The 12,204-nt window shown below is 34.8% G+C and overlaps 2 protein-coding genes across 3 annotated transcripts; one reads left to right on the top strand and one right to left on the bottom strand.

Moving 5' to 3' along the window:
- Positions 1-930: 930 nt before the first annotated feature.
- LOC124645142 (peptidoglycan-recognition protein LE-like) lies at positions 931-6,801 on the bottom strand. 2 transcript variants are annotated; one of them, XM_047184892.1, is made up of 5 exons: positions 5,980-6,801; positions 5,292-5,453; positions 4,295-4,507; positions 3,770-3,921; positions 931-3,579 (listed from the first exon to the last, which is right to left on the bottom strand). In XM_047184892.1, the coding sequence occupies exons 1-5, from the start codon at positions 6,362-6,364 to the stop codon at positions 3,166-3,168; spliced, it is 1,326 nt and encodes a 441-aa protein (XP_047040848.1). In that variant the 5' UTR covers positions 6,365-6,801; the 3' UTR covers positions 931-3,165. The 2 variants fall into 2 exon arrangements, with proteins under 2 accessions (XP_047040848.1, XP_047040849.1); XM_047184893.1 differs by lacking the exon at positions 4,295-4,507 and having other exon boundaries at positions 5,980-6,793.
- A 153-nt stretch (positions 6,802-6,954) lies between these two features.
- On the top strand, positions 6,955-11,746 carry LOC124645284 (RUS family member 1). The gene is made up of 9 exons (XM_047185083.1): positions 6,955-7,516; positions 7,624-7,785; positions 8,232-8,370; positions 8,639-8,796; positions 9,192-9,333; positions 10,049-10,260; positions 10,404-10,660; positions 10,748-10,949; positions 11,113-11,746. The coding sequence occupies exons 1-9, from the start codon at positions 7,432-7,434 to the stop codon at positions 11,337-11,339; spliced, it is 1,584 nt and encodes a 527-aa protein (XP_047041039.1). The 5' UTR covers positions 6,955-7,431; the 3' UTR covers positions 11,340-11,746.
- Positions 11,747-12,204: the final 458 nt, after the last annotated feature.

The raw sequence follows: 12,204 nt of genomic DNA, 5'->3' as shown, positions 1-12,204 counted from the left end.
GACCCAGTCATTAAAAAACTAGATCTATCAGAGATACCATGGCGCATTTATAAATATTTAAGTAAGTACCTGCCTGACCAGGCCACGAACGATAACTATAGAGTTAAAGGTGATGTTTAATTCAGTAATAGGATAATTGTTTCAGAATAACATGTAGGTCTGGGAATGTGTACCTACTAAAATTGAAGTTATTATTATAACATTGCCTATCCCCAGTATAATGTATTTTCTAACATGGATTTGATTTATCCGGTCCTACCACTTCAATTGCTGATGCAGATATACATAATTTCATGATGAGAGATCCCTATCTCCATTTTTAACGTGGGTCTGCTTAAAATAGAGTGTGTGGACGTAGAGTTAATTTGCTACTATTTGAAAATAAATGGATTCTACGCAACTCTATAAACTAGATAATACTGTAGAAAGTGAATATCATGTACCTACACATAACAATAGATAGGTATATAAATACAAACTATGTACTTAAAACTAATCAATTAATTAAATATCGCAGTCATTTCATGACTGTGAATGATTAAAAACGCTTAACCTTGCCTCCACATCGATTAGTGGCTTATATATTATTCACAACAAAAACTAACAATAACAGCAAACTAGTTTCGTGTTAGTAGGATTAACTGGTTTTTAATAACAAGCTTCTATCTGAATAGACTCATATTTATTCGTTTTGGGTACAAATGGTACCTACAATATGAGATTATTGTATGTAGGTACCTAAACCAGCCATTACTGCACACCCACCAATGAGTGCCAATTATCCTAGTCTAGGCATACATTCACGAACTACTCAATTTTTCAATTAGTCACTAAAATCTACATTTAGAACTATTATCATACAAGCTTTTCCCAATACATACATACAAGGACATACTCATAGGAATGGAGGACAAAAATAACAATACGTGATAAAACTTTATAAAATATTTTTATTGTAATTTAATATTTTTGTATCAATTTAGGTACAAAGGTCACTTTTAATTCGATTGGTACTTTTTCACAAGATATCAAACAGATCATTATATTCACAGAAAAACTTTGGTACTAACTTCCAAGTTAAATAGTAGACACAATTTTGTAATACATAGAAGTAAATAATATACTAAAATTGTAACAGTAATATACAATAGAGAACAAACAAATTCTGGGTACGTTAAATCTTCGCCTGTGTGTAACAATTGCAGCTTTGGCAGTGTGGCAATTTCATGAGTTTTAATAATATTTTGAGCAATAAGGCAGCGATGAGAGATCTTTGGAAGGAAATATCAGAGACGAGACGTCTTTCTGACCCATAATTAAAACACTAGCCGAATTGCTTCGAAGGTTACAAAACGTCGAATTACCTAGTTCTGACATACATAACTCAACCCAGTGTTGTGCAAAACAACGCCTACAAAGACTACCCTCGCGAGAGTGTAGTAAAAATAATAGTAAATTCAGAGGATGCAGGATTCCTCGAAAGAGGCTAAAAGTAACTTGTTTAAGTCAGTAATAATCTGAAGTCTTCCGTTCCACAAGGCATTTGATGATATTCCATGATTTTTTTAAGAGCGAAGTTAACGTAGACGAAATGCAAGACATAAGCTAGACAGTAAATAAATACATTATTCCATTTTGCCATTCAACCAATTACTTTATTTTTTTCTGATCAACAATACTACAAATAATACAAATCAAATACTTTACATACGTACAACAAATACTGGTTTAATACAACATTTTTTACCAAAGTTGAGCATGTATAAGAATTTATTAAAAACCGATAATGCACCAAATACTGCATTGAATCAGTACACATTCATAATCACAGCGAGTGGTTAAAAATTGTATAATAAAATAAAAATCCAAATCTGATACGAATCAAGGCAAGACACAAGTATAGAAAAATATTCTGACCTTACAATGGATGCTTAAAACAAAAAATCAAAAAAACTAATCTACTAAAAATAAATGCTTTGGATAACAATTCGCATTCATTAAAATATATAAGCTTTAATATGCACCACACACACAGAATATTGTCAAACAATACTTAAAATAAAAAAATACGTATATATTTTTTACATTTTTGTTCACGTACTATGTACATAATATATTACTTCTATAGGTAAATAGCACCTTAATCTTATTTTATATATTTATATAACAGCATTTAAACTATTTGTGTATAGAAATACAGTAACTATTGTGATGCTCGTTTCTGAGATCCTTAAATGATTAGAAAAACGATGTTCAAACCATATAAGATTCGGCCGGCCAAGAAAGTTCTTTAGGAAATCTTGACAAAGGTCTATACGTAATCTAATATCGCCAAGTTCACTTTTTACCGGAATACGGGGACTTAATGTTTCATGATATGTCTCTATCGTAGGAAGGTAAATGGTAGACCACAAGTTTGGCTGGCAGTATGTTCTAAGGAAAAATCTCTTTATAAGGATTACACCGAGTATACTTCAGAGCAATACTTAATAAAGTCTAAATAACCTATTTACAGGTCTATTTATTTTTTAGGTACTTCAACGACATATCCTCTATACAATCAAACGTAAGTTGTTTCACATGCATCACATTATGGTGAAGAAATCACTTAAAGAAGTACACAGCACTTACATACAAAATATCACGTACTGTAGGGGCAGCATAATCAATGGAACAGAAAATTATTTGATCTATAAAAAATACAAAGTTTACTAACAACGTCGTAAACAGCTCAGCAATTCAAAGTGTCGAATAATGTTAAATTAACAGCGATAGTCATAACATAACAAGTAATCACAAAAATCTGTGAATATGAAGAACAGAGTCTTCCAATATTATAATTCACGATGGGAAATAGAATTACGTCAAATAATACTCCAAACAAATGTCAGCGAGGATAAGGTTTTTGATAAATATTATTGCTTAGCTAACGTTTGTGTGTTTGTATAATTATGTAAAAACATAACTGGTCATAACGCGAAAGAAATATAAATACAGATTATTCGAATTTCGCTTAACATTAAAACATTCGCAATAGCAAGAAAACCTATCTCATAGGTACAGACTTATAACAATTTGATACTTATTTCAAAATAAACCATATCCATATCTACAATTATGTGAATGTACAATGTGTATCTCACATTAAAAAGATTCATTAAATATTCAAGTATAATTCGGCAGTAATTCCGAGGGGTCTGAAAAATTCGTAACAAAGTGCGGCCACTCTTTTATGATATCGTACAGTTTATCGCCGGGGCTTAAAGTGGACGCTAGTTGACGGTGAGCGAACAGTTTATAATCCTTTGCGAGTTTGCCAGTGTCCACTCCCCTTTTGAGCAGCTTTAAACATGCATCAATTTGCTTCTTAGGTGGGGGATCATTATTGAACGTGCCAATAAAACTGATCCCAATGCTATATTTGTTATAGCCTAGTGTGTGAGCGCCTATATAGTCCCAACCGCGACCAAAGTACGCGGAGCCGTCGCCCGCAACGAGAAAGTTGTACCCAATATCTGACCACTTTCTTGACTCGACGTGGAACATTTGTATGAGACGCACGCGGTAAACGCATTCACTCTGGAATTTGAAACATTTATTGTTAGAGCACATTTATTATTATTACATAGGCCTTAAGCACCTATATCAGCTGTTCTAAGGCGAAGGCCGACCACAGGTATGCATTTTCAAATATTTGTGACAGAAGTAAGGGAGGATGGGTCGCAATTAATCTAGTGAGTTCATAAAATATGTAGGCAAAAGTGCTAACCTGTGTTTTGCAACTTTCTGTTGCTGTATGTGATATGATGACCCAGGGTACGGGCTGTCGGATTTTATCTAATGGGTCCTCTACAGGCTGAGCTAGCCATTCTGTTCTAGACACTATCCTTAAATGATCCGGTGCTATCAATAGTGAATTATCTGAAACATAGCATGGTAAAATTTAGGACACTATATAAAAAAAAAATTGGACACATTATTAATAGTATACATTTGACACTAGATTTGTTGAATTCACCCAGTCCTGGCGAAACTATCCCATTTGGTACTTTAATTTGTGTTTCTTTCATAATATTCTTCATGATACAAAATTTTGTGGATGAATATATATAATAAAATGTAATGCTATTTGAGTTGTATTTATATTCACTACATCACACACACAACAGGGATTGAATACAAATCAAAACTCATCGGCAATTGAGGAACCCAAAGTATACTATGACTAATGCCAATAAATAATTGTATATTATAATATAGTGTAAATATAATGTCTGAAATCATATAATAATACCTTTTTGTGCGTATGGATCGTTATCATCAAGTATGACGTCATAGTCTCTCTTTTTTCTACTCTTCGCGGTATCCGCAACCACATTGTTATCACCAGAGCCATCCAATGTTAGTAATGTATAAAACATCAACAGGAATGTTAAAGGCGTCAATATAATTGCAACTATAATTAAGTTTAAGTTTTCATAGAACAATCCCACCACCTTTGTGTAGTCTGAAAATGATAATAGAATTTATGTGTCATGAATGCTTGATGAAAAAAATTAATCTAACTTTTAGCCTCGATAACTATATTCAATGTCAATAGTAGACATAAAATAGGTATACTCCTTATCAGATTAATATTTGGTCCTTGTTTATTACTTATTCCATTTTATGTACGATATAACATTAAGGGACTCCCCATCCATTGAACCCAATGAGTCAGAGTTAAGAATAACTTATTGTTATATTAGTTTTTATTGTTGACCTTTTTAATTTCCATAAAGGGGACTATTATAAAATATGATTTTATTGCAATTTTCCAATATTTTTTCAACACAATATTTAACAAACACTGTGTAACATGGTAACAATGGGTAACTAGCTGCATGTTTTTTAACTATTTGTTCAATTCAATGCATCAGTATACGGCAAGAACAGAAATGAATAATTTGCAATATTTTGCTTCTTTAATACAGTTTACATCCCAAATTTCATAATAATTTCGTTTAATGTGTGACATTGGAAGACAAAAGAGTAATTTATTGGTATTAGTTACTGAATATTATAGTGCATTGTGAGAAAAAAGATAGTGATTAGAACTTAGAACTAGAAAGTCAAGAGGTATTGTGGTTGCTGAGGTAACTGGGTTGATGAGTTCAGATAGCTTTTACTCAGAATACAGCCGAGTCCTGGGACCCCACTGCATTTTGGTGAGACTGAAAGCCACCTCCAACATAGTTAAGAAAAAGTTAGGCAGATTGATGAAGAACCTTAGGTTACATATTGGTACTTACCACTATTGCTAGATGAATTCTCATCGGTTCCCGACGAACTATCATCTTGACTGGAGTTGGTAAGTATTATTGACAATATTGCAAAAATTCCACCTAGTATTACTATACATACTGCTGAAAAAGTAATTTTATGCCATTTCCTTAAGTGAAACTGCCTGACAGCTGTAAAGAATAACAAAAAGAATAAATGAAAATTTTTTTTAGGAAAGGTATGTAATGCAATTTTTAACTACCACCACTAACTAGGTCATTTATTGTTCACAACTTCATAAAGATTTTTTGTTTCAATTCAACAATAGGAGCAGCTACAAGAAAGTTAGAATAAGTGGATGTACAATCGGTGGGATTAACATTATTAATAAATAATGTGAAAGTATCTGCGGCTTTCATGCTAAACCTGAACTGCTTTAAATGAAATTTGCTACACAAATAGTCAAGAGCCTAAGACCTTTCTTTGGCTATTGACTCCTTCCACTATTGATATGTCCTTACATAAGCTAATATTCATTCAGATGCAAGGTGCCATATTCGTCCAGATGCACTTAGTAACTGGTTGAGCTACAGAGAACAGATAGTGTTAGATAAGGCAATCAGAAATGTTGTAAAAACTACCAATGAGAAACAATGCATTTAGCAAGTCATGTGCCTGCAATCAATATAATAGTATGTAGTTCCAGCAGGTTATTACCTTTATCATTTTTTGAATGCTCTTGATATTTTTGTTCTGGCACAGTATCCTCATTTTCCGATTTCACATACGAAAGATTCTCCAGTCCGGAAGCGTTTTGGATTACTTGCTTAATTACCACTGGACCATTGAAATAAGTGTTGTTTCCTATCACTATGTTTTCAGAATTTGTTACAGCCACATTACCACAAATAGGAGAGTTGCTGGGTCTCACCAGACTCGATGGAATGGTATCAAGAGTGTCGACTGTCCTTGAACTACTGTATGTCTTGTCATCATCTTCACTATCACTTTTTTCTTCGACGATTTGAAAATCCCCGAGATCACCTTCTACTCTTAAACCAAGTCTGTCGTCTACACAGGTCGTCTCTGATTTCAGTGCCATTATCAGTGCCTGCACTGTAACACTATGCAAACTTACATCTTACATTAAATCAAAACACAAGTGCGGATGTACATTTTTGTCGCAATTTAGCATCAGGAAAATATTACAAAAACCCGCATTTACTCCAATTCAGTGGATATGGGAGGATTGGAATGCTAAAGCGTTTACTAACAAATAATAATCACGTCCATGTACTTTTCTCCTTATTTTTTTGAAAATTATCCTCAAGTTTTACATTAAGTTTTACCGAAACAACAATTTTTTTTACAAAGATTTACAACTTTTGAATCACAGACTATAAATTAAAAAAATAAGTATACATATAAAACTTTGCCATGTGCGTATTTATTTCTTGATAAACACGCGTTTACTATTAATATTCTGAAAATAACGCTGTGAGCGTGATTACTGAGTATTTTGAATATTTCAGAATGAATTCAGAAAAACATTGTCTGAGTGTATGAGGCCGTTTGAGGTGGCCGGCCTTGGCTATGTTTTATTATTATTCTGTGGTTCTGAGCCTGTCATTCTTGTCATTGTGATATGAAATGTCATATCATTTTGATAGTTAGGTAGGTTCCCACCCCCCACCACCCCCCCACCAGTGCCGCCTCTGCTCTCTTCCGACGTCCACCGCCCACTTCAATTTTCCAGTTGATTGTTTGTTTGTTTGGAGTGGTACTCATATTGTTGGCTTTCTGCTATCCTTTTTAGTGTAGTTTAGACGAATATTCTCTTTCAGTGAACACCATCAGAAGTATTCAGGAGGTTCCTCATAGTTTGGCCCACATCAGCTAGTGCACTATTTCTGAAATTCATATACCAGCTTGGAGGCCCTGTAAAAGAATTATACTAAGGATTTGCAATGTTCATACTATAGAGATTTTGAAATTTAATAATGCTATATTCAAAGTAACAGAAATATACCGAAGACTTAAGAATTGACCGCTAGACAGTGTACACGTAATATATTCCACATCATTAATTCTTGTTTACGTTTACAAAACCCGCCACCTAACTCACCGGCTGCTGTCTGTCTTGGAAGACTCAATACCTAGTTAAAAATAATGTACACAATTCATGAGGGTGAAATTATTTATAAAGAGATTTATGGAACTGCTAACAGACAAAGATTTTATGTTAAGCCACCAGGTAAGTACTTAATGGTATTTATCAAAACGTAGATCAAGTATCTACCTTTTAGGTACCTAGTTCTGAAGAATAGCAGATAAATTACCATGTTATTTTGCATTTTACAGACCAGAATAATGTAGTGATCGTAGACGAGGAGAATCAAAGTGAAATTGCAAGCTTATTCACAAGAGTATTCCTACCTCAAGGATATCCCAAAAGTGTAAGCAAGGATTACACAAACTATCAAGTTTGGGATACGGCACAAGCCTTCTGCAGCACTATTACTGGTAAGTTTAAATATAGTGGCACATTACTTATCAGAGTGTTGATTATCCATGTTACCAGTCATCCAAACTGCTCAGTTTTATGCCTGCTTGCTACACTCTCCATCACTATGTGGTCTGACACTTTTATCTCCTTTAACTTGCTGTTTAATTAGCATAATGCGAATTTATGCCACTGCATGTAATGCTATTGCTATGCTATATTCCAGTCTGTAGCAAAAGAAGTTCATAATAAAGGTAGCTTATACAGCTCTTGACTGACTTTGAAAATTTGTAAACAAATCCACAGAATTTACACTAAACATCTTTCCTAGCATCTAATGTAATAGATTTCTGCAAAGTTATGTCTGATTCTATAATTTGTCTTTACCAAAGACTATATTTAGCGAGTGCATGGGGCTTCAAAACACTGAATTTAGAGAATCAATGTTGTCATCTTTATTTTATAGGTATTCTTGCAACACAAGAGGTATTGAGAGGTGTGGGCGTAGGAGACACCAGTGCAACACCCCTTGCTGCCACTGTCACATGGGTTCTTAAAGATGGCTGCGGTCATTTGGGGAAGATATTCTTTGCATACAGCCATGGGTAAGAGAACTTTTTTTTACAAAAAACAATACAGAACATCTGTGAAATCAACCTAAATAGATATCATTGATTAACCTGAGTATATTGCCTATATTAGGATTTGTGTCAAATTCAGCTTTAACTTCGTAAATAAAGTATCAGCACTAAAGCATTCTTATAAATGTAATTAGTTCATTCTCTTAATTAATTCTAACTCTTAATTCTTATAAAATTTGAGAATTAGAAAAGTTTACCTTATTTAGGATATATCTTTTCATTCTTGTTGCAGGAGCTACCTAGACGCATACAGCAAGAAGTGGAGACTATATGCAGACACTCTCAATGATGCCGCCATGTGCATGGAATTAGCCTTGCCTGCCTTTAAAAATTACACCACTTTGGTGCTGTGTGCTAGCACTGTAATGAAGGCTATTGTTGGAGTTGCAGGTATGTCTACAATACATTTTAAATTAATGCGTGAGTCTGAAGTTAGACTATGCCGAGCAGTAAGATCAGAAGCTCAACCTTACTTTCTTACTTTCTTATGTACTGTATAACTATATGCAGCAGGTGCAGAGAGACAAAGAAACTTTAATCATTGTTGAATTAAACAGTGCTAATGATTTATATTGCATTGTTTTTTCAATTTGCATAGAACTAAAAAACGTGATTTTAATAAATTAAAAAGTAATAAAAAATATCACTGAACTTATTACTCTCAAAATGGCCATAAATATTTCATATTTTGTGTTACAAGCGATTGTTTCTTAGTTTAATTGAATCAAAAGCCTGATAAGAATGCTTTTTTTAACAAAATACAGTACCCATTGTTATATTCGCAGGTGGGGCGACCAGAGCGGCTATGACACAACATCATGCTGTAAGAGGCAACCTAGCAGATGTGACTGCTAAGGACTCTGCACAAGAAACAGCTGTTAATCTTATAGCTTCCCTTACTGCGCTTTTAATTATCACAGCCTTTGGGTAAGAACGTTTTTTTCTATATTTTCCTTGAAATTAGTGGCTGTCTATCGCTGTTGGCCAATACATAATTGAAAATTTGTTTACCAATATTCTTGTCCAGTAACAGCATGTCGATGTGGGCAATAAGTCTGCAAAGTTGAAGTGAGATTGGGCGGGTCATATCTGTCGAATGCACCCGGACAAGTGGGCCAATATCACCACAAAGTGGATCCCTGAGGATGGAAGGCGACCGAGAGGGAGACCAAGGAAACGCTGGAGGGAAGACTTGGACGGCTTCCTCTCGGACTGGCCTCAAGCAGCGATGGATAGAGAAAAGTGGAAGGCCTTTGCCCAGCAGTGGGACAGCATAGGCTAATTAAAAAAAAAACCTTCCGCGTATACCTAACATGAGAGTGAAGCCGCACGAAACAGCCATTAGTTTTTTCAACAAAAATGTCGGTACAGAGTTTGTAGCGGCACTACAACTGTTAACACCGCCATCTACACAGTCGCCGACGCAACTCTCAAACAAGTATCCTGCATCGCACATGCAGTGTTCGCGCGCACATTAATACGCGTAGATCACCCCGACAACAACTGTCGGGCAATAGCCCACCGGACAATATCACCTGTCCGGTCGGAGGATCCTCCCTTTAGTGCGAGGTATGATGAGCTTTACTCTCTGCTCGCATACCTCCACAAGTTAAATAATTACTATAACAATTGTTTTTTGCAGGGGGTCCCTTACGATCTTCATAATAATGATGATATTGCACATAATTTTCAACTACTTGGCTGTGAGATCAGTTTGCCTAAGAACTTTGAATGAACCAAGATTTTTGAATATTGTCGACACATATTTGAGAGAGGAGGCTATCGCTAAACCTTGTACCGTTAACAGAAATGAGCCAGTCGTGCTGTTTGGCACAGTTGGTTCCGGCCTTTTAGGTAATTTACATTCTAGATTTTTTGTTATATGCACTCCTAATGAACTAGTTTATACTGGATAAGATCAAGATACAAGACAAGCCGAAATGTAGATATGGTCTTGAATACAATAATTATTAGGTATTAAATGTTTTTTTTTTCAGTCAAGGCTTTGTGCGGTTTCCGAATTAAAATCGGTTGCTCAATGAAGGAATTAGCGAAAAGAAACCCAAAGGCTGATCATATGCGAAGTTTGCAAGAGGTTTACGAGAACACTAACTATATTATAGTGCCATGCCTATACACAAATGATATATACATATTCCTTCGAGATTCTGCTAGGACTGACAGCATATTGTGTTCTTATTTTCATGCTATACTGTTCGGTATTGTTATTTGCGCAATAAATGAGTTTCCTTTGGTACGTATTACATACATTATTTATATTTTTTATATACCTAACTTAAAATTTTGTGTCACCTTCCTAACGTATTTTTTTTACTTACAGACCATTTATGATAACCCAGACAATGTTTTAAAACCTTTTCCAATAATTTGTGAAGCTTTGCGACAAGCTGACTGGACTAAAGAACCAATGGAGTCGCCATGCAATAAATTTTCTCATGAACCTTCCTTAGAACTCATGAGTTATTTGAATAAAATTGTAGAAAAAGAATGGCCTATAATAAAAGCCGGCCTTGAACGAGTTGGTAAGATATATCTGTTTTTGTGATAATTATAATCAATGATCAATCCTCCTGCTTTTCAAGTTAAAAACTAGTAAAATTAAATTAGATGAGCAGGTTTTGAAGTATGCAAAAAAAACCTACAACAATATTCGACAGGTGCACTAACATTTAATTTTTTTTATAGGTTGGGATCTAAAAAAGCATCTCCTGATAGTCGACGAATGGAGATTGCGCACGGCTAAATTAATTACCAATAACATAGAAATCGCTCCAGAAGACAACAAACACAGTAACACTAATAAAGTAATAACTTTTGATGTAAATGACGGCAAAGTGGAAAAAAAAGATGGCCACGCAGAAGATAAAACTTACACTATTGAACCGGAGAGCAGTGATGTTGTCAGTCTGTAGGTATACCGAAACTTGAATCAATAAAATCCATCTTCCAATACATGGGTACTTATAGATAAAACAGTCGCCGTGTTATCGTGTAAATACGCTAATTAGTTCTTTCTAGCTCAAACTTACAATGTACAGATGTAAGCACCAAATTGAAGTGTATTTTTGTGTACTTTTTATTTATTAGTGTTCATTTTTTGCAATAACTAAGTATTTTGAATATATTTTATTCATTACACGAACCAACAAATACGGAGACTGAGTACTGAAAATAGTAAAAATTTCATAAAGGCACCACAGGGTCAATAATTGTTGTACATTCTGAATTGTGTCGCATCAATATTTTGTGAAATGTTCGTAAATCAGAATCAAAAACTGAAATATATTTTTTTCTGAAATAAATCTTACACAGAAAGTTTCTTGTTTGTTTTTCTTTTCAATAATTTTCATCGTGCGCTAATTTTATTGGCTGTATTATATCTCGGTACGAGCAGTAAGTCCTACGGGACGCGGATGATACCGCGGCAAAACGGTAAGTCTGACATTCAGATGAGCGGAGATACAAGGCAGGTAAGTCACGCGCCTTCTTCTAGGTCAAATACATAGGTACGGTAAGCGTGAAAAAAACGCTCAGATACGAGTAAACCAACGAAGTTTGAAAAAAATGTATGGGTTCCCAAGAAGACGTATGAGTGCGTAGCCAGTTAAGGTGGTTCGTTCGTTGCTTTAGGAGATTTCCCCTAATCTGAAGTCTTTTTCTCCATGTTCCCATAACAGCGTTGTAAGTAGAGAAAATTACTTAAACCCGTAGCCCAGTAGCATTTATCTGTATGTAGGTGGTGGGACAGTGGTATGGAGGCGGTGGCAACAGATGTTA

This window comes from Helicoverpa zea, chromosome 31, assembly GCF_022581195.2.
Source record: "Helicoverpa zea isolate HzStark_Cry1AcR chromosome 31, ilHelZeax1.1, whole genome shotgun sequence".
In the NCBI taxonomy this organism is placed as follows: Eukaryota; Metazoa; Arthropoda; class Insecta; order Lepidoptera; family Noctuidae; genus Helicoverpa; species Helicoverpa zea.
This window is presented reverse-complemented; position numbering and strand designations above follow the sequence as displayed.